We start from the raw sequence: 24,013 nt of genomic DNA, 5'->3' as shown, positions 1-24,013 counted from the left end.
CAATTACGAACATTAAAAAAAATTAGCCAAATCGGTTCAGCCGTTCTCAAGTGATGCGTTTCCTCATTTAAATTTTATTTATAGGTATAGATACTATTATTATTTAATGCCTATAATACGTTACTATTATATTACATTATTTTCAAATATGTATTAGCAAACGCTATTTAGTTAAATTAACTTTAATATCCCTACAAGTCAATTGTAGATACCAATACCAATTACTATTTTACAATCTTCTAAATATGCAATAAGCCGTAATCCAACCCAATAATGTCACTGCTACGAAATGGTACAATTATTATATGTTTACGTTATTTCTTTATGTAACTATAACTACTTAATAACATTTCATTTAAGTAGGTAGTTAGTTTTTTAATTCGAATGAAAATTATACGTTTTAAAAGATTTGTTTAAACGGAGTTGCCAATCAAAATAATAAGCCTTTTCTCAGTTTATAGCAGAAATTTTAAATAAATCGCCACTGTAAACAGAACCCACGCGCTAACTTACTTTGACAATGCAAAGAGGACGAGGTATGCGCGTGCGCTGTAGGCGTTTATTTTGCAGTACACATGTGATTGTTACATTTCGTGGAATAGCTCACTTGAACTGGTTTTAATTATTTAGGTCCAGAAAAGAAAACAATATTTATTTTAAAGGAAATAAATATTAAATACCTAGGTAATATTTTGCTAAATAGAATATTTATTAATAATTTATTTTAAAATATAGGTAGCTACTTATTAATTAATATATAATAATTATGAGAATACATTTTCCAACATACGGAAATATGGGAAATAGGTACCTATATTAGTTATTTTGACAATTTTTATTTCTCTTTACTGCTACCTCTTTTTTTTTTCTGGAAAAAACTTTCATATTTTAATAAAATATGGTTACAATTAATTAGATAGGCATATTTTTATATTTTTATACCTATTTGACATCACTAAATTTTTAGTACCTAGATACGTAAACTCAAATAATACATGTGATTAGTAACAATGCTAATAGAAATTTGAATTCATTAAAAAGTATATTGATGTGGGTAAGATATAAAGCTACAAAATATGTCATTTAATAAGAAATTATCACGACAGCAGTCTACTTAAATATTTCTTATAGTTAGGTGCAATCGTACGAGTTGTAATACGAATGATAATGAATCTAATATTTTGTTAATAAACGGTTTGTTTATAAAGTTTTTTTTTTTTAGCAAATAAGTGAGAGAGGTAAAAGTTTTAAAATAAACCAGACTATCTGCTACATATTGTTGAATATTCAATTTTTGTCAAACAAAAGAGTTGTAGCAAGAAATAAATTAGAGGATGATTATTTCAACAGCCTCCAAGGGGCAGAAATTTTCTGAAAAAGTGTTGAGAAGTTGCACATGCATTGGTAGAAAATTTGTATAAAATTTGACCTATTAAGTATAGCTTTTTTGGTTTTCAAATTATAGTCCACTATTCCATATTTTTTGGAAACTTTGAGCGGCTGAACATTTTACTAAGATCATTTTGATATAAAACGTGTTCTTTTTAGTTGTAGATTCACCGGTACCATTTGTGCTACTTGTTTTGACAACACCCTGGATACATACATATGTATATTAACATGTTTTTAAATTACACAACTGTCTTTTATTGGTTGTGTAAAACGGAAAATATCGCATTAAGAGACGCGTTCACCAGGGGACAAAGGGTCGTTTTTTTCCGATGTGAAAAGTGTAGACCAGGGCGGCCTTAAAAGTTCAGGTCTGATGAAGGTAATGTTTATGGGCATGAAACCAAAAACATAAAGAAAATAAAAAAAGTTATAATCTTAAGAAAGCCTATTTTGTTTTACGACCGTCAGATGCCGTGATCTTCACCCGCGAGGGCTATAAGTTTGCCACGAGTAGATGGAAAAATTGACTACACACGAGATTGTTGATAGGTGAAAAGGAATCCGGAGGACGGGGCCGTCGTTTTATTATCAGAGAGGGAATCTTTTGTAATAAGGGGATGCACCGTAATTACCAGCCCCTGATGGATTTCCCTGCTGGGCATAAACCGTTTATTTTTTGAATCCCTTAGCGGTTGGAAATCAAAAGCTCGTTTGTGAGACCCGTTCCGGCGAACATGAATGGAATTTTATATGATGTGTAATGTTTTTTAAAGAATTCTGAATTTATTTCCTCGTTCCGGCCTTGGGTTTAATATCCCGACCAGCAGGTGAACGAAAATTACATTTCCTTGTCCTCCGCCTAGCATTGCTTAAAAGGTACTCGCCAGCTAATTTACTTTCCTAATGGGATTTTCTTAAACTTGGAAAAAACGGCGTAGGCAATACGTACCGTTTTAAATAAATTGTATGCGGACAAGATTCCTACTAAAAATTAATTTGCAATAAATCATACCGCGTTGGAAATAAGCTGTTAATCAGTTTTTGTTGAAAGGAATAAATATCGAATAATAAATTGGAACACAAAATCAAATAACTGTTTTCCTCAGATATTCTCGCAAGAATTGCGTGGCAAATAATGTTCTCATAAGCGTACGCACCTGTCTAGTTCTTAATAAATAAATAAAACTGTGTATCCGATCTAACTCTACTATTAATATCTCAATTAATATATCTAGTTATTCTTTATGTTTATGGTTATTAAGTAAAAAAATAAGGTTTGAACGAAAATTTTGCAAAATAAAATCAAGAATCACAACACCAATTAATTTTAACCACCAGTTGATATTTTTTTACAAACGTTTTAACAAAAAAGGCTTGAAAAGTAACTTGATGAAATTAGTATAAATCCGCGAGAAATTTCGCGTAAAATAGAAAATTTGTCAGTATTAAATTTTACAGGACACCCGAATAAAAATTCATATGTATAAAAAAATAATAATAATTCAATTTTAAACTTCCACATTGTTTAGCAGAATTATTGTAGTAAACGTTGTTATAAATTAAATATAATATCTAATCTACTATTTAATAAAAGTGGTGGAATTTTTTAATTGTGGGCCGTACTAGGTGCCAGCTTTTATTTGGCTAATTTTAATTAATAATGTATGGGTACATACGAAGTGAGTTAGAAGATTGACCGCCATTGATTGCTTCAGCATGAGACTAAACGAAAATGACGAAAAAATTGTATATTACATAGGCGTAACATTAATAGTCGAGTAACAACATTGGGAAATTATACATTATTTTTCAGTTGGGTGAAAAACTAGCAAAACAAAACTACATATATATTTATTTATTTATTTATTCATTCATTTTGTTTGATATTTACTGCGGCCTTTAAAATTATGGCAGCCAAACTTCTAACACGCCATACATGTCAGCAATATTTTGTTTCAAGTTATGTTTCTTGTACGTCTCCACCGAAGCAAATACCTTCAAAGTGAAATAAGAAAAACGAATATATCCACCCACGAAAACGTTCAAATTTGAATGGTACAGAGCAAAAGGAAATGTGTGTAAAAAAAATAAATCTTAGAGACCAGTAATATTTACTTTCACAGTTCGTACAACATGAACTTAATAACGAAAGATAAATGCCTTCTTTTATAAAGTAATAAAATACAGCTCATCAGTTTTACTTTAGTAATAAACAAAATTCCGTTCTGAAATTCTTAGGTGTGGACAAAGATTCCGGTAATGAAAATTTCCGCCGTATGCCTTATGATCTCTCTGATTTACGTGGACACATAAAAACTTTATTACGGCCATGATTTCTTCGCCTTTATGAATCAGCCCTTGATCTGAAATACCTTCGAATGTAACGACTTTAAGGAAATATAGGTATCTAAAATCTGAAATAGGTATACATATTAAGAAATTTTTAAGACTTCTATTTTTTCTTCTATTTCCAACCACCGACAAATTGCAAATTTTAAAAGAAATTAAGTACTTTTTCTATTTATCCCGTGTGACGATGATGAATTCTAGTTTATATCGTTATTAGCCCTAAAGTGAAAACAAATGGTTGAATGTTCATCACGTTTTTGCGACAGGGTAAAAGATACACGCCGCGCCGTACCATCGCCCACAACTGACTAATATTAAATGACCGTCCTGTAGAGATCCGATCGCCAAAGCCATAATTTACACACAAGTATAAATCTTTCTAAAAGTCAAATACATAAATTGAAGTATTCAATAAAATTCAATACATTGAATAGAATTGAGGTGGTGACATCACATCGCCATAATTCATAGAATGAATGCATTTTCATTTCTAAATCATTTCCAGGCTGTTGAGCGTTCTAAACCATTGTCGGTTTTTCTTTCAACTTATTATTTTATTTCCACAAATATATCAAACGTATATGCTGCACTTAAATAAAATTGAAAATATGATGGCATTTATCTCAAAGTGTTCGGTGGTAGAGGCATCCAGTCCAGTTTATTTACTCTTCTTTTAACTTAAACATCTTTTATTTATAGAGGAATTGAAAACTCGTTCTACTTACATATAATTCACGTTAGAAATTAAATAATCATCCATTTTATACTTGCTATTGCCAATAAATTCCTGTGAAATTGATTAATTACGGTCAGAGTTGAGGATGTTAATTTCCCGTTAGAAAACATATCAGATAAGGTTTCCTTTTCGATTTTTATAGCATAATTTATTTCAAAAACTTCAAGGCGACAACTATTAGTGGAAATAAAATAGAACATTAATTAATTACTGTTTAGTACCTACCCTTTGGAATTAATCTTCCCGGTACTAATGAACATTTATAAAAAGTAACCGATAAAATGTATGATAACTTCCTTGACACCATTAATGTAATCTTGTTTTCGAAATGATACCACAACTTGTTCATTTAATTGCTTAACATTAAGCTAACTTGGTAAGACAAAATTATTCATATCAAATTTGATTAACATTTATTTGTCCATTCTTTTGCAGGGTTGAATGAAAGAACTATGAATATTTTAAATATATTACTCGTAATTGTTTCCATTAAATCGTCTCGTCAGTGGTGTAGATCCACTGTGGGTTTTACGACCTGCGGAAATGAAAAATTGACGGAAAACAATCCGTTAAGGATAGCAGATTACAAACATCTGTTGGAATTTGAGGGTGGGTATTTGGAAGAAATCCCGACCGGGTCATTTAAATTGCTGCCAGAGGTGAATATTCTGCACATAAGCAACAACCACGTAAAAACCATCGAAAAAGGCGCTTTCGACGGCCTGCAGCAGTTGCAGAAACTAATTTTGTATAACAACGAGCTGAGAGTTGTAAATCAAGGGGTATTTAGAAACTGCAGAAAACTGAAGTCCTTGGATTTAGGTCAGAACGAAATAAGTGACGTGGAAACTAACGCATTTGCCGATCTACCGAGTTTGGAAGAACTTAATTTGGGATTTAATAATTTACTAACCGTTCCCACCGATGTAAATAAAATAAAATCTTTACTATCTCTAAAGCTCAACAATAATAAACTTAGTTCCTTGGACGCGAACGCTTTTAATAATTTAAATAAGTTGGAAGTTCTTGATTTAAGTGATAATCAAATTAGAGCCATACCGAACAGTGCCTTAGCGGGGTTGAGTAAGTTGAAAGAATTAAATCTGAAATCTAATTACATAAGCAACTTAAATGTGCAAAACGTTTTAAGTGACTTAAGGACTCTTGCTGTTGTAAAATTGTCCATAAACTCCTTTAATTGTCGGGATTTAAATTCGATTATAAACGCTTTTGGGAGGAAGGGGGTGGAAGTCGCCAAGGGGTTTTCTAAATCACAGGACCAAATCAACGGCATCGGGTGTAAAAGAATATAGAAATTTAAAATGATCTCCACTATTATGTACCTAGTAATAACATAATTATAATATATACGTATGTTCCATTGTTAGTCGTATTATTATTACGTAGACGTATTTTACTCAAAGCTAAATTTCTGTCAAGTCCCACTGATTTTTTACTTTATTATGACAATTTTGAGAGTACCTATATGATTGTTCGTAAAAGTTAGATATAATATTATCTACGAATAATTACAACTTAATATGTAGTGGTTTTAAGGCTTTTAATATTTTTGTGGCATCATAATTTTTAAATCAATTTTACTCCTTAAGGATGCTACATTTCCAAATTATACAAGAATCTATTTTCTTTTCTGTGCGTTACACACTTTTTCATCGCGATGGATCATTTTTCGCTAGATTAGATGATTATTTATTTAGTAAAACTCTTTTTCGATGTCTTAGATACTTTTTCGTTAGTAACGATAGATATGATTTAGTAATGCGAAACGATACGAAGGGGTAGGTACCCTGTATAAATCTCAAAAAATATTAGAAAGTGTAAGTGAAAATACGAAAAAAGTGTATACAAGGAATTTCTAGTAGAATTCCTCGGATGAAGGAAGACTTACTGTAAGTACCTAGTACCCTAAGATTTACTAAGGATTTGCAATAATTTTAGAAAAAAGGATGTACTTAGATGTACATACTTTTAACGAATCTGTTCATATTTCGATACTAATAACAATAACAGACAAATAGATAAGATGAAATGGAGGTAGGGAGGACTAATAACAATATGTCACAACTTTCATTCAAATTTTAAATGTACTAAATACTTATACCTACATTTCTGTTAAAGTATTTATTTAATAATCGGCATCATCTTTCAGTGTATTTTATCATTCAGTCATTACCTTTACACAAAGATTTGTTTCAGGTTTTCCTGCAGGGGCATATCTCGTGAGACATCGGGCGGATCTCTTCACGCAGCAGCATCAACGAAAACCCACCTCGTGTCGCCCGGAGGCACTTTATAATAATTATTGTCCGTTTATCTATTAGTTGCTGACGGGGTAATCCTTTGCGGTAAAGGTATTGTATATACGCCCTTGGGCAGGACATCTCACTTGTTATAATACCACGGCTAAGCCGGCGTCTTACATTTACTGACGTCATAACTCATGCTTAATGTCACCTCACCACCGGAAATGTTTCACGCCACCTTGGGTCTATCTCGTGCTTTGCTTTCCTCATTGTTTATATTGTCATTTATTATGCTGCGGTGTACACAGAAAGGCCATTTTTATCTATGGCCCTGTGGCGTCTCTCTGCAAACGAACAGACTCCTACACACAGAAAACTAATTACGGTTATGTCGAATAAGTTTCTATTAACAAAATTATTCGATCCAACAAAATACATACCAACTGATTATTTCTGGTGATTGATTTTCAAATATTTACATAAGTTTAGATAAATATTTAAAAAAATTAAAGGAAGATAATTTTTAAATACGATTAAATATTTCTTATCAATTTGGTGAAAAATTCTCAAAATACATATACGAAAAAGTGCCCAAAATTTAAATAAAAGTATCAAGTAGATGAAGATGGTTAGTTTTTCTTTACACACCGAAAACATTGTCATAAAAATTCACACAGTTCTTCCTAAAATTGTGACAGGAGCGATTTCGAGAAAATGTATAATTGTTGTAGAATAATTTCAGAATTGTAAAAATAATCTCAATGTAAATATTGAATTGTCACAAAATTTGTTCCTGTCACGATTTTAGGAATAGTTGCATGCATTTTTAAGTCAGTATTTTTTTATGTCTATAGGTACCTTGGAAAAAGAACGACAAATTGTTATAAACAATTTGTAGCTACCACGGTGGCACATTCAAATTTGTCCTATACCATGCGTCACTGGTTTAATAATTAAATTATTAGAACAGTGTCCGTTTTATTTTAGAATACATGTCGAAATAGAGCCAAAGTCATAATATAATCGCGTTATTAAAACCGCGCCGCCAAGTTAAATGGACCTGAATCAAAGAAAAGCTTCCGAATAAAGCTTTTGTAATAAACACCGCATTCAGCTGGCTTATATAAAGCGTTCTCATTCGGCCGAAATTTGAGCTGCGACTTGATGATTTCAACTCGGAAAACTTTATTAGCAATAAACTAATTATCAAGATTAAAAAGGCTCGTTAGTTATTCAAAAGACTTTAAGACAGGCACTGCGTCTAACAAGGAAACAATTATTCTGTAAAAAAAAATAACGTTGATATTATTTCAATTTTAAGGCAAATATAAACTATCCAACGAAATAAACCACCAAATGTATAATCTCAGGTTGAAGTAAATGTAATCTGCTTAATCGATTGACCAACGTTAGTTACCATCAACAAAATATTTACATCGGCAAATAGACCTCCCTAATGAAGTACGTAAACTATAGAATTACCTTGTTCATTTGTTGCTTAGCTGTGAAGTGTTGATTTCATTAAGTGCAAGGCAAACTAATATTGCAGACTGGTATAAATTACTAAATACACAACATTAACTATATTTATATGCTTAGCTTAACATCGCATTGCCTGCCTCTGTTTGTAAGCTCAAATAGAATGTTCTCCCACGAACACAATAAAACTACCTAAGGGCAGAAGGGTAGAAATTATAAACACGGTACAATATAATGCTTCTTAGCAGTTTAGTTTGAATGGATAATCTCGATATTACATCTATCCTCGCTACTTGATTAACAGTGACGGCTCGTGGGTCTAGAAATACTTAGGGAGGTTAATTTTAAACAGTTAACATATCTCGAATGATGTATACGGGATGTAACTTTAAGCGGGGGTCAGTTCTGGGGTCAATTTGTTTTAAAATAATTAAATTTGATTGATGTGAAATATTTTTTTTTAAATCGTTTCAAATTTTTAAAAACAATTGTGGCTACCGATATATTGGCTACCGATATATTGGTAGAAGCTACTTTTTGTCAGAAGAAAACATATTGCTTGGATTCATTTAATATTTTTCTAATACAAGATGTTAGTACATAATTTCTACAAGTGCAGGCTAGAGAGTTTGAAGAATTTGAGAAGGACCCGTACATGGGCCCATTTGTCGGCCTTTCAGTGCAGACATTTGCGAGCTAATAGTACTTAAATTGATTGAAACAGTCGATGAATAGAACAAGTATATGTATTTACGAATAGAATGAGACAAGTTCGAAATTGGTTTTGGACAGCGTAACGTCGCGATTCAACCGGAAATGACTGGTGGACGAAATCAATCGAACTTTGACGTCATATCCGAATATATACGGAATATAATAGGATCACAATACAGGAAATTAAAATATAGGTAGGTACATATATACTAACGGACGCTACGGCCAATATCAGTGATTTATTTGCAATATGTGTTAGGACAGCACGCTGTTGTGGATTTTGGATTAGTAGGATGTATGGCAATTGTCCCTAACCTGTTCACAAATTGATATCATCAGGGGTATATAAAAATAGCTATTTTCACCTTATTCTTACATACATAGTAGAGCCAACTGGAAAATTGAATTACCACCATCTTGAGGAGAGTGCCACAACAAATGAGTTGTCGCTTATTTCCAAAAAAAAAAACGAAATCAATAATTTATTAACTCACAATTCATAAATTTCCCACAAAAAAACAATAAAAATCTCTTGACAACCTAAAACGATATAAACTTTGTAAACAATATACCTATTACTAGTTTCGTCTAATTCTAGTATTCCCTACCAGGTAGCGTCGAGAATTGTTAGTTGAAAACATTTATCGAAATATTCCAAAGAATTCTGAAATTTCAATCTGTCGAAGCGGCGACTGTATTCACAAAACAATATTAAAGAAAAAGTTTCCATTGTCACCGATACATTGAAATGTCTGGAGGTGTATAATAGGTTGCATATTTAATGTGCATATCGTGTTCCATAAATATATCTTGGCGGCAAACGATGTAATCGGACGAAACCCGCTACAAATCTTAAATAAATTTCGCAATCTAATGGCCATAAACAAGTGAGACGAGAAACAGTATTTTAAAATTCAAATAGGGCTCTTCGTCTTGGTAAAGACCGACAAGGTGCTAAGATAAGGATGTAGAGTTTTGATTTACAGGCAATTGTGTTTTACGCTTCTTAAAATTCGACCCGCACCGAAAAGCAACAAATTATTTTAAATTATTTCTTTATGTCGTGTACAGAATCTCGCGCTGACACTACTTCTGTATCAGCACTAGACAACAATGTGACCGATTCAAAAATTCGTGTGTAGAAAGACATACATAAGAATATATAAGGGCGATTTTTGCAGTACAAACTAAAGTTTGTCAAAAAAATAAGGGACTAAGTCAATATAATAATGGATGTAATCGAAAATACGTTTTCGATTACATCCCATTTTTCGATTTCCCATTTGTGTACAACCAATTTCGTAGGTACAGAATAAGATAATTAAAGAATAAAACATATTTTACTTTTCCGATCTCCTGAAGTCCGGGATTACCTGGTGCCCTTGGTTGGTCATTACAGTAAAACGGAAATGGGGATTTTTATGCCATGATGATATAAGTATTTGACTTAAAAGTAAGGATTATGAGGTAATGGAAATGATTTTTCCCTGTTTCCTAGGTACATATTTTTTAAAGTCAGAAAAATTATATTTTTCCTCGACATTTTCATTAGAATAAAATTTCGATATGTCTCTCCCAAAAGATATAAATCATCATATTATCATCATATATCATCATCACCATATATTTTTTTAGAAGAGATCTGATGTAAAAAAATTGTGAAATTAGGAATTTCAATGAGGTTTTCTAAGTCAAATCCTACCAGAAAGGTCCCCGCTTACAGTTTCCTATTTGGTCCTTCCTTTTTTCTATAATGGCTACCAACCATTAGTTCTTAGTCGCCCTGTACATGTTTTTAATGTAAATTTTGCAATAAAAATTTTCAGAATAAATAAATTTTCGATAGTGATATTTCGTCGGGTTTAAAATGAAATAATACACATCTCTCCTCGCGTTATCGGATATTATTTTGTTATTAACTTTGCGTGAACGCATAACATTACCGATAAAAGAAATGAGATATTTATTTTACTGCGGCACAAAATAAATATTTTTGCAATTTATCAGCGATAAAAGAAATAATTATATTTTAAATTGGTAATAATCATTAACCTTACGTATTTTCCTTGTACAAACATATCTGTAAAAACACAATTGTTTTGTCGGATTATTATATAAAAAAAGAAACAAAAATACCCCTCTTGGTAAACACCTACAAATGATAGCCATTCGTTACAGGTTCGGACAGCTATAAAATTTTTACTATTTTTGCCGGGAGATGAGAGATGAAAAGCAACATCTGTGTGACATTTAAAATTTTCCTGCAGTAAATAATGTTGGAATGACTGTAATCCTAAATTATGATGGAAATCTACCTTATGTATGCCATCGTCGGCTCGTTCGGTTATTTAGTGGAGGGCCGGCTATTTATCTTGACGCTTTTTTAAGGGCCGTTCTGCCCAACTTACAAAACGGAAAATAATGGCAGACAGTTTTAAATTAAATATAAACATCTGATTTTCACTCGAACGCTTACAAGATTTCAATCAACTTTTATTTAAAATTTATTTTAAATGAAATACAAAATATGCAGGAAAAAGTCTCGTTTCAGGCAATTATACAGGGTCTCAGAGAAGAAAATGGTTAAAATCGCGTTTTTTTCGAACAAAAAATCGTTAATATCTCGAAAACGGTAGATTTTAGAGAAATGTTGCATAGAACTTGTTTGTTCATGATACCCCAAAAATCCTATAAACATGTATTTCGAGCGAATAAATCGAAAATTACGAATTTGTTTAAAAAAAATAGTTTAAACAATTTTTGACCATAGACCCCATTGGGTCCATTTTAAGAAAAAAACTTCATATGAACATATGTCCTAAAAGCCTTAACCTTTGAACTACAGGGTGCTAAAGTTTTATGAAAAAACTTTTTTTTTGTGATAACTGGTATTACCCTAGGTATTTTTTCAAATTTGGTACACGCCTACTATTCATCGATATGCATTATCTGATGTACAAAAAATTTTATTATTTTTGCCAGTGGCGTCTGTACAGGTTTTGTATTGAATATTTTTGAAGAAAAATGTCACGCCAGGGTAATTTTCTTTTACCAATCCAAAATGTATGCAGATTACTGTAATTTCATAATTTCAATGTTTAAAAGTTATTTATCTTAAATAAATAAATTATTGTTCAAAATTACATTTTTTTTTCTCGTAAATAACATGCAAATGAATGAATTCAATTTTTTTATGCGAAAACCGTACGTCAAACGAAAAAATTCAAGATACCACATTTGCTCGGAAAGGAATGAGGATTTCAAAAATGATTTTTACTTAAAGAAAAAGCAGTGGCGTAACATATTTTTCTTCAGAAATATTCAATACAAAACCTGTACAGACGCCACTGGCAAAAATAATAAAATTGTTTTGTACATCAAAAAATGCATCTTGATAAACAGAAGGCATGTACCAAATTTGAAAAAATATGTAGGGTAGGTAATACCAGTTATAATAAAAAAATGTTTTTTCATAAAACTTTAGCACCCTGTAGTTCAAAAGTTAAGACTTTTAGGACATATATTCATATGGAGTTTTTTTCTTAAAATAGACCCAAGAATAACCTCCTTAAATATTAGCACGTTATTAAGAAACACCCTGTATAACCTAAGTACAAATTCTTTCGGAAATGAATGACACGGATGACTAAAAGTTAGTCTTTTAATTAATTCAAGAAATGTGCTACAAAAGTTATTTTTTGTGGATAACCGTTCAAAATTATCTTGAAATATCTTTTGTGTTACAAATGAGCTCAACAAAGTTATCGTTTGGTATTTGCAATTGTCCAAATAAGGATCTTCATTTTCATTATTATATAAAATAAAAATAAATCAACGAAATTATACCCACGCCTCCGATTGCAATTCTCACTACCCGTTGCCGTTACTCACCTGAACGAACGCCATAGCTGTCTTTTCCGTTGGAAGGCGGGGCATAAACGCTGAGCGACGAAATCGACGCTAACCGTTCTCACCAAGACAGTTGGGGGGGGAGCTAAAGCTGTGCTGTTGTGGCTGCAACAGTGACAGCCACTGCTGCAGTGTAAATGCAGTAACAATTGGTACGCGATGTGTGATAGTTTATTTCTGGGAGCGGTAGAGATGTTTTAAAATCTTATGAGCTTTGANTTTGTGGATAACCGTTCAAAATTATCTTGAAATATCTTTTGTGTTACAAATGAGCTCAACAAAGTTATCGTTTGGTATTTGCAATTGTCCAAATAAGGATCTTCATTTTCATTATTATATAAAATAAAAATAAATCAACGAAATTATACCCACGCCTCCGATTGCAATTCTCACTACCCGTTGCCGTTACTCACCTGAACGAACGCCATAGCTGTCTTTTCCGTTGGAAGGCGGGGCATAAACGCTGAGCGACGAAATCGACGCTAACCGTTCTCACCAAGACAGTTGGGGGGGGAGCTGAAGCTGTGCTGTTGTGGCTGCAACAGTGACAGCCACTGCTGCAGTGTAAATACAGTAACAATTGGTACGCGATGTGTGATAGTTTATTTCTGCGAGCGGTACGTGTGAATATTTTCGTTTAGGCGTCTACCGATATTATAGTTATTAAAATGAAGTGTTTCGTTTTTACAAAAAACTTTATTTGGTTCTCTGTCTTATGAGAATAAACTAAAAATAAAGGAATTTGGTATGCCAACACCACAATTAAATACTGAAGTTATTGGAACACGCCGAAGTAAAAGTTATAAAGGACAATTTAACAATAATGTATACACAAAAACAGAGTGGGTGTGCGGGTGTGATGAACAATATTATTCAATAATTTAATAAAATATATGGTTTTTTCCAATTTTTATTTGTAGGTAGGTACCCACAGTAAGTACCTAATTCGTGAATATATATTTCAAAAAGGTATAATTTCAAAAATCGTTCTTGTGAAAGTTTGTATTTTTGTATAAATGGCCAAGTATTTTAGTAAAAAAAATTATGTAAGATTGGGAGTATGAATAACCTAAAGAAATGTTTGTAATATTTAATTAACTATTATGTTGAAAGTTTATTTATTTTTTAAAATATTCGCTAACTGTGAAATATCCGTTGTTTTAATGACTCTTTTGCTGCCTAGAAAATTTAATTCGGAAAGAATGACATGCTAGTTTTAGTCAATAATATAAATAAAAAAGGAGAATTAAATCCATATTGACGCATGTAATACATATTTTACAATTATTTTAAATTTACTATGTGCGAATGAACGACATAAATTCTATTAACCGGCAGTAAAATACTTTTAAAAACAAAAATATTTCATGTAGGTACCCAATACTCAGCAATCTACAATCGGCCTTAATACTATTATGTAATATAACATGTCACTATTATAGGTATTACATTTACAATCTTCTAAATAATACGCAACATTACTGTTGTCAACTGAGTGCAACAAAAAGCTTATTAGTTTGAGTGGCGTGGCAACTCCGTTCATACAAATCTTTTAAAACGTAGGTATGCTTTTAATTCGAAATGAAATTAAATTAAAAAAGAAACGTAAAATATGATTGTACAATTTCGTTGCAATAACATTATTGTCCAGATATTCCATTTTTAAAAAAAGACCGCCCGATAGAATGCTAGTTTTGACTATTTATATGAATATTCACTACATGTTTCATAAAATATTGTCTAGTTGTTAGCAGTAGTGTTATTATACTAGTGTTGTGTGAAAATATTTAACAACGCTGTAGGTAAATAGTTGATATTTGTATGTTAACAATAAAATGTGGATATGAGAAGTTGGTACTTACATCAACTTGATGGCGTGATAAGTGCAGAGATCGGTTTTTGTCGTTCGTTCTCGTAACGCCGTTAACCTGTTGGCTTCCAATTTTGGAAAAATGGACATATTCACTCAAATATTCAATAACACTTCACGAAACACGTTTTATTATAATTGTTACCACTAGTGCACAAATTTACACACGAATTTCACTAAAAACCGTGGATTTTTCGGCACAAATTTGAACTACTTATTAATTAATATATAATAATAATTATTAGGTACCTATATTAGTTATTTTGACAATTTTTATTTCTTTCTTCTCCTTACTGCTATTATACCTCTTTATTTTCTGGAAAAATCTTTCATAATTTAATAAAATAGGGTAGGCAACAAATAGATAGGTAGATTTTTATATCTTCACTGAATTTTTAGTACGTAGTCTGATATACATCTATCACTAATTATAATGCTAATAGTACAAAAAAGTATGAAATTAGAATTTCTAAAAAAGTATATTGATGTGGGTGAGTTATAAAGCTACAAAATGTGTCATAATTGTCAATGCCTACAGACACAAAGCATTGCTTTGTACCAACTAGCATAGAGTAACCTATTATCGAATCATGGATTGTGACAAATACACTTTTTAAGTTATATATAGGTAGGTACTATATTTATCTAACATAAGTCTATATTATTACTTTAGATTCACATTCAGCCGGTCAAAATACTATGGCGTATGTACATTGGCTTGGCCCTCGTCCTAGCTCACTTTCTTTTAGTACCTAGCGCTTTACAATTTTTTCTACAAAACCTTTTAGTTTTTAAAAAATATATTTTTTTAATTTTATAATAATAGGAATTAGTGTTAGTACGTCTAAAAATTTTTTCTACCAATTAAATAAACACTTATTTGAAAGTATGACTAATTCTTGCACTGTCAGATACTGGTCAGTACGATAACATTGACTTGCTTCAAAATTATTATTTTCTTAATGTAATCGCAAAAAACAAAGGGGTTTATCGCATTTATTAATGAACCTTATATAATGTCTCGCATTTCCACTGCTGTTGATTTATACTACGTTAATAATAAGGCAAATTAGTGTGGAAAATTAATATTAAGATAAGTGTATGTAATAAACAAATAAATAAATATTGCAGTAATAAGATGTTTTGTTTGTAATAAATTCCGTGTATGTTAAACACTTTTCGCTTGAATCAAAATGGAAAATTTATATCAGCAATCTAATGTGTTATGGTTTATTGGAAATATCCAAGGGATATGTACTCGTATACATATAGACACTGAATTAATTTTCTTTCATTGATTTTATTACTAAACTCGTCCGTAGCAGAAATAGAAATAAGATTTATATTTAATAGTAATATTTATTATGGAATGTACGTACGAATACAAAAAATTACTTTTATGCATACAAACAAGTACCTATAAAAAATTACAGAGTAAGTTGTCTTAAAAATAAACCATATATTTTTGGTTGTTAACTCAAAGCGATGTAAAGATAAGCAGTTAGGCTTTCCTTCTTCCGGTAGATCTATCTGCAACAATTTAAATAGTAGATATAAGTTTATACGAACAAAAATCATTTGTAATATTAAAGAAATTTGATAAACAGAGGGTAGGCAAATAGTGTAGCTCGAATTGCGCTATATTTTTTTTATAAATACCGATAGGTTCGATTACTGCCAAAATTGAAATAAAAAGCATGCCATTATCTGAAAAATATATCTTGCTAGCATGTAAAATACTTACAACTCTCATTGTATTCTGTCAGTTTTCTGTATAAAAATTGTATACTTTTCGACACATTCCTCTAAGCGACATCTCACCATTTGGACATGGCGAAACTATATTGTAAGTTTTGGTAAAATTCCTAGCCCTCGGTTTATTGAGCGCCGAATTGCAAAGAACAAACAAAAAACAAATTACGATCGCGATCACTAGTTCAAACCTCATTTTCGACATTCAAAACTACATGTTACTTTGAGTATATTGACGCGCATTTATATATGTAAATCTAAACAAAACGATGAGGTCATAACAGATTAGAATTTTAAAAAATCGTAAGTTCGAATTGCTGACGATAAATTTCCACGGTTTTCGTTAATGCACTGTTCGATGGATATGATTCGAAGAAACAGGCATGCTGCTAGCAACTAGTTTCCCTGGATTTTCAGAGAAAGGATGCAGAACTATGGTTTTATTCCAGTCCAGTACATTTTTAATTTCTGTTTTTTTTTTGCTATTGTTAGTGGGAAAAAACAAAAAATGTTATAAATTCAATAAAATGTATTTTTTACAGTTAAATTTACTTTGGTTTTATTTAATTGCAGTCAACAGCAACCAGAAAAGGATAAATATCGTTCTGAAAAGTCTGATAAATGATTGTGCGTGTGCGGTTTTTGGATGGACGTTAATCTTCATGTTAAGTTCCTAAGTTCGTTTCAGACGATCGCGTATCTCACCCACGTAGATATACATACATTCTATCCAGGATTGCGTCCGCATTGTGTATTATTTCGTGGACACAAAAGTACATATTACTTTATCAAATTTATCTTGTAGGTACTTATGTTATATCCGCCAAGCCGAGCCAGTTATTACGAAAAGCAAATACCTACCTGTAATTTAAAAAAAATCATGATACAGTCGCAAGCATTTTAGTGGTGAATTAAATTTAGATTGAATTATGTTCATGAAAATTAAATAGAAATCACCTTCTTTGACATCTTTTCTGTTATGTTAATATATTTCTTCTTTGCAACGATCGTTAGTATTTTAGATTTGCCTTAATTTTTTATTCAGTTTACAATCAAGTATGAAATATGTTTATAGAACTTGTATACTTGTAGTTTGTATGCTTGTCATCTATAATATTCTTATTAAACCTTACGACTGTGTAGTTATTACAAGTTAAAATATCGGGAAAATTAGTATACAACGGACTTACACTTTCCTCTTAGGAAAATAGAATCGCTACGACATTTGTGTGGGACGAACAGAGCAGAAATATCCACCATAATTATAATACCAGCAGAACTATTAGAACCGCGATAAATATAAAACATCTTGAAGGCAGCATCGTGGTATTTTCAAAGCGTCACTCGGAATAATAACGATTGTGGGAGTTTTCTTCGATGATGAATTATTTAAAATGAGCCTTATCTTATGGAAACAGGAATTGCGTTATAAAACGCGATATTAAATTAATCATAAATGTACCTGTATATACTTCACATCATAGAAACCGAAGATTTCCTGATAAACAATGTTTTCACATTGTTTGCAAATTTATTTGCAAATAAGCAAATCTTAACTATGTAAAACAACGTAAAAATTGGAAGTATTTATTGAATAAAAGCCTTTAGTACCTACCTAAGTACATATTTCAATTAATTTCACGAGTTATTTGTTATAAACATTTTATTTTTCTAGTACGTAGTTAAATGTTATCGAAATCACAGTTACTAATCGATAATAATTGAATATTATTATACATATTTTGGTTAACATTAAATATACATATATTAAATCAAATGATGAATTATAATAATGTGAAAAAATTGTAAACTTAAAATAAGAAAGCATGATAAACCAAGGAAAAGTGTCTACGATATTTAACTGTCTAGAAATGCAAATTTATAAAAAATCTTTTATTACTTACCTTAAGGCTACTTTGCTAGGTACGTAATTGACTTCTGTTTAAAACTTAATCAGCTAGATCGAAGGAGCTGTTTGGTATAATAATTTAACAGGCTGAGACACGTGAAATCAATTAAAATTTATTACCAATATATTCTGTCTGGCATGTAGACGGTTGCATGGAAAAATACAACCCAACCGACTGCTACTAGTCAACCGATGAATTAGTAACTGCTTGTCTAATAGTTTTGAATTCTTCCACCAATTTGCCACTTGAGAACAATGAATTCTTACACAACTAAAATAATTTAAGAATGTGAATCGAACATTTGAAGCAGAATAGGTGGAATACCTCGAAAACATTATAAACATATGTAATTGTTACGTTTTAATTAACATTTTTTTAAATGTGGAGTGGTTCACATGATTGTGTTATAGCGAATAATGTTTTGTCCAGTTTCAGTTACCTGTAGGTACGTATTAACGGTAGGAAGGAATATGTGAGGTTTCGAAAAAAATGCTTATATTGAACACTTCACCTTTTTTTAATCATTTGTGATACATAGGTACATAAAACATCAAATGTCGTACTTAATCTAAGTACAGCACGTTAAGTGAGATTTACAAAAAATATACATACATTTTAACATGAAAATGAATTAGAAGCTATAGATAGACATAGGTATAAGTAAATCAGATATTGCCCACACATACAAAGACAAACTCCAGTTGGATAAAAAGTAATGTAATATAACAGAAATAAATAAATAAATAATACAGAACGTAGTATATACACAAAATCTTGCATATGTTTATTTCTTCTATATCGCGACCTCTATTCCTTCCTGGAAAATTGAAACATATAATTACTATAAACAATAACATAACGATACGCTTTTATCCAATTATCATTATCTAACGAAATATCCAGTACAGCTAAACTACGTCTTATTTAAAAAAATATATTAACGGGTGATATTGGAACTAGGTTTCACACAATCGATTAAGCAATGTTCAGTCTACAATTTTAGTGATTATCGTTGTAGATATCAAATAAACTGTAGTTTTATCCTGATAGCCCTGCATCCGGCAAAACAATTGCCAGAATTACAATCAACATGGCCAGTTTTTACAAATAAAAAGTTCACCAACTTTATAGGTTATCATCTCTCATATCAATGTTTTAAACAATTACGAGAAATAACTGTCATTTATGAATATATATGCTTGTAAAATGTGTGTTTTGTTTGTTTAATGAATTAGTAAGAAATGTATTATTTGGAAAAAAATACTCAACTCGTCCAACGGCAACGTAACTGCTCTTATTTTTATTCTTAATTAGTTAAAAAAACATCCCGTTAAGATATTTAAACAATGTTTAATATCATTCATACATGTACATTGACGTAAAAACTTTAAAATAATAATAATGATAGCTAGACCCCAATCTGGTTACAAAGTTATCGACCGCGGAAATTTCCTAAAATATAGACGAGCCTATTGTAATCTGTATATATAAAAAGCGTTTGAAAAAATAGCTTTGTATTGCCGATAAAAGTTTCTTAAAATGTCAACAAATCTACTGGTCAAAGATAACTCGAAAAAATTGATAAACGTTGATGAACTTTAAAAGGTTGCGCACTGTTGAAAGCCTAGCGTGTGGGTAAGCAACAAAAAAAACCCTTTACTTAAAGAAAACATTGACATAGGTATGTAAGTTTTTACAAAATTAATGCTTAATTGCATCAATGGTTTGTTATTTATAGAACGTAGTCCACTTGGAATACCAATTTTGTTACCTATATTTTAATCAATTTTAGGGGAAAATATATTCAAAATTGTAGGAAAACGTGGTAGCACTTCGTTTAGTTTGAATTTTTAACTCAAAACCTAACTTGGATAGTAGAAATTGATTTATTTTCCTTAATAAATTATTACAGACGAATGCTAAATATATAATTATTATAAAATAAAGTCTAGCTACCTTCTTACCTTTTTCAAAAAATTTCCTTACAACTCCCATTGACATACTCGAATCCATATAGGCATACACTGTTATTGTTGACCGCGGTGGTTGAAGTGACGCTCTGTGGCGGGGTCTCATCTAGAGGCATCGCCAACAGAAAACCCATCAGCAGTACCATAATTACCAAACATAACCTCGTCCTGAACATGTTTACTACGACGTCCACCACCCTGCACCGACGAAACAAAAGAAATGAATCGGTCGGACACCAATTGAGATGGATGTGATTTATCTTGGGGTCAGCAAGATCAAACGTTTAATAATCTCACATGAAGGCGAATCGGCTGATATACAAAGATTGTTTATATAAACTATGTAAACAATTGCAGTGAAATTTCGTTTTACTTCCATTCATTTTCAGTTGCGTATTAAGCAGTGGTCATCGGAGATACGCTGTTTACATTCATATACTATACCTAGTAATGCTCTTCACTTTAAAATAAATGATTAAATTAGGTACCTTTTCATCAAGTTAAGAAGCTTTGTGTTTTGAGAAAATGGTGGACTGGAGTCAAATCATTTTTTTCATTCCCTTCGTATATTGTAGTATACTTTACTACGTTCATAGAATGTTTTTGCTAAAAATACAATTTTACATGCTAAGATAATCGTGCAAGTCCGAAAAAATTGCGTCAATTATTTCCTGGAACTTTTCATGATTATATTGTATTTGTATTGTCTATTTAATGAAAAAGTTTTTTCCATCTTAACTGTGCTTCAATTTGTATGTATATAAAATAAAATTATTATTGTTAGTTAAGTTTTTAAGTTGGCTTTAGCTGTCAAAATATATCTATTGATCTGGAAATCAACCATTATTACTTAATTTGTTATAAGTAGACTAAAGAATATTTTCACTGAAAATTATGAAAAAATATCTATCGACAAATTGAAGGATCCGTACAATATTTTCTCCAGTTCCACTACAAATTGGGGCATTAGAATTGTAACGCCAGTATACATAACGTCAACTCGTCAACATGTCACAAACTAATAAAATTGTATACATTTCCAAGATAAATCTATTGAAAAAGATACATTATAGGACTTAAATGTGAAAGCGATACTAAAAATATATTTTTTTTAAAACGGTTTAGCTAAATACACTGATAAGTGGTTGCCACAACGTGTATGAGATCATTTCCTGTTAATTTCATAATCATAAAAATGTTGATAATGATTCTGATAATTTATTAATTAAGAACGAAATGTTGTCTTAATTAAGAGTAATATTATTTATCTCTTTGTTTATTTAGTATTTATTATACGTTGTTCAACTGTATGTCCAAAATATGTCTTTATAACTATAAGTTCCGATTTCTATGCAACCAGTAAAACCAAGTAATGTTTTCCTGCTTGCATTCATTAGCAATGTGCCATATCACATCCTATTGAGATAATAATATATTAAAATAATGATTACTAATTGTAAATAATGAAATTGACAAAAATTGGTTAAAACATTTATTGTTATATAATTATAAAATTAAATGAGACATTTAATCCATTTTAACGGTACAAATGTAAAACAAATAGTCACCTACAAGTCTAATTTAAGTACCTATATAATGAATGTTTCTGCTAACTTTACGAGGAATTTTGTTTTATCTATAGTACTTAATGTAATTACCAATACATTTAATAAGTAATAATAGGTATATGAAGCGGAAGATGGAATTCTGCATCAACTCTTCGGAGTCTGAACTGAAAATAAAAAATTATTAATAATAATGGTATAATTTTTATACAATACAGTTTTTATATTTGGGTATTTTATTAATTAGTTATAGAATTGAACAGATTGCAGAGTCAAAAAATGAAGGATGGTAAAAGTAAAATTGATTTTAGCACAACTCACAATTTATTAAAATATTTCCCGACATCGTCCATTGATGACAACTCCCCCATTACACGCAACTCGAATTACACTACCATCTTTGGTGGTAGATTCGTCCGCGATGCTTTGAAAATATTGCTGATACGTTCGAAAATATGCCTCGCTATCGGGTAATTGGAAAACAAACAGCAAAAATGCGCCCACCAGTAGAGACCACATATTGCAAGCAAAATCTAAATCTTTTCGATTCGACAACTGACTTAAATGTGGTTTACGATATCAGCAACGGAAACGACAACGTCGGAATGTTGAAAAAAATAATCACGTAAATGTGTGTGTCTTCACTTTCCTTGAAATATAATCAACTTGAAAATGTTTTTTATAAACCTCAAAAAACTGCTATAAATTCACTGAAAATTATGCATAAAGCGCCCCCCTTAAACAAAATATCTATTCCAATGTTGTACAAAGACACTATTTATCAACAATATAGTATGAATATCACCATACTAATAATATTTTTTTCGGTTTTCCTTTTAATCCTAAATCAATTTTTAAATAACTTTTGCTAAAGATTTAGTGGAGCACGGAATACATTTTCGTCACACTTACCAACCTTGGTTCAATTTTCTCCAAACAAGTTTACTTGTACATTGGAATGTACATGGGATTATTCCTTTTAATTTTTGGCCTGCACTTTCCCCTAATATAAATGTGGCCTGGCTCGTTGCAACGAATATGCTTCGTTAAACTGCCGGTTTTTCTGGGTATACATCTTCCTCTAAAAGATAGATAACCGTACTTGCACGGTACAGCTAGTGATTTTTGAAATCTATGGTTACCGTTATATCCAGTGATTAATGTTACGCATAGAAAACATACGGACAAAATTAACAAAACCCTCATATTGTTACGTAGAATTGTGACATACTATTTGCAGTTCCGTCTCAAAATATGCTGACGCGTTTAAAATCTAAAAAGTCGTGGAAAAAGGAAGTATGGCGGGCTGTTATCTTGACCGCAAAAGATTAAATATTAAAGAAACATTTTATATGTACGAATATGTTTCAGACATTTTCAGGAACAGTGATATACAGGGTGTCTCATAATTAGTGTTCAATAATTTACCACTTGATTCTATTGCCAAAAATAAGAATATTTTTTCATATAAACATGAGTCGAGAAATGCTTCCTAAGAGAGCTACGCCCCCCTAAATGGGGCCTCAAAAAATTATTTTTTTTTAAATATTTCCGAAATGGGTTGAAATAGATCATCATAAAATTTTTCAAAAATTTTAGTCAGGGGCGTCTCAATTGGGGGAGGTCGGCTATAATTTGCCCCAATTTTTTTGTTTGTCGAAATTTTGTAATTCAGATGCGAACATATGATAGACCCTCATTTCCTCTACAAAAAAGGTAGCCTTTGTTTCTTTCGATGAAATGCTCCATTTTCGAGAAAAACAGATGTAAGCATTTCATTACATACATAAATAAAATTGAAAAAAAGTTTCTTGAATAACTAAAATGGGTACATGTACAATTATGAATTTTGATTGATCATCATATCACTATACATTGTAATAAACAACTCGACATTATAATTTTTTGTAAATTATGAAATATTTTAGGAATGAATTTAGATATGCCAATTATTTTTAATCTCGTACGACTCATTATTTTGTCTTAAATTTCATTGTAATAGTAATTATTAGAAACATAAGCTACTTTTATTTTAAGAATCTCAATTATATGAAAATTTGTTTACAAAACTGATTATTTTGTACTACATCACACCACATACCA

At 31.0% G+C, this 24,013-nt stretch overlaps 1 protein-coding gene and 1 long non-coding RNA gene across 2 annotated transcripts; one reads left to right on the top strand and one right to left on the bottom strand.

Moving 5' to 3' along the window:
- Positions 1 to 4,812: 4,812 nt before the first annotated feature.
- Positions 4,813 to 5,864, top strand: LOC108912268 (slit homolog 3 protein). The gene is made up of 2 exons (XM_018717463.1): positions 4,813 to 4,853; positions 4,913 to 5,864. The coding sequence occupies exon 2, from the start codon at positions 4,930 to 4,932 to the stop codon at positions 5,788 to 5,790; it is 861 nt and encodes a 286-aa protein (XP_018572979.1). The 5' UTR covers positions 4,813 to 4,853; positions 4,913 to 4,929; the 3' UTR covers positions 5,791 to 5,864.
- Positions 5,865 to 18,873: 13,009 nt separating this feature from the next.
- Positions 18,874 to 20,795, bottom strand: LOC108912278. Its single transcript, XR_001964533.1, has 2 exons — positions 20,340 to 20,795; positions 18,874 to 19,192 (listed from the first exon to the last, which is right to left on the bottom strand). It is a non-coding gene; the product is annotated as an uncharacterized LOC108912278 (long non-coding RNA).
- Positions 20,796 to 24,013: the final 3,218 nt, after the last annotated feature.

The sequence above is a fragment of the Anoplophora glabripennis genome, unplaced genomic scaffold, assembly GCF_000390285.2.
Source record: "Anoplophora glabripennis isolate ALB-LARVAE unplaced genomic scaffold, Agla_2.0 scaffold183, whole genome shotgun sequence".
NCBI classification, from domain to species: domain Eukaryota; kingdom Metazoa; phylum Arthropoda; class Insecta; order Coleoptera; family Cerambycidae; genus Anoplophora; species Anoplophora glabripennis.
Note: the sequence above shows the minus strand (reverse complement) of the source record. Positions and strands in the feature narration are given on the sequence as shown.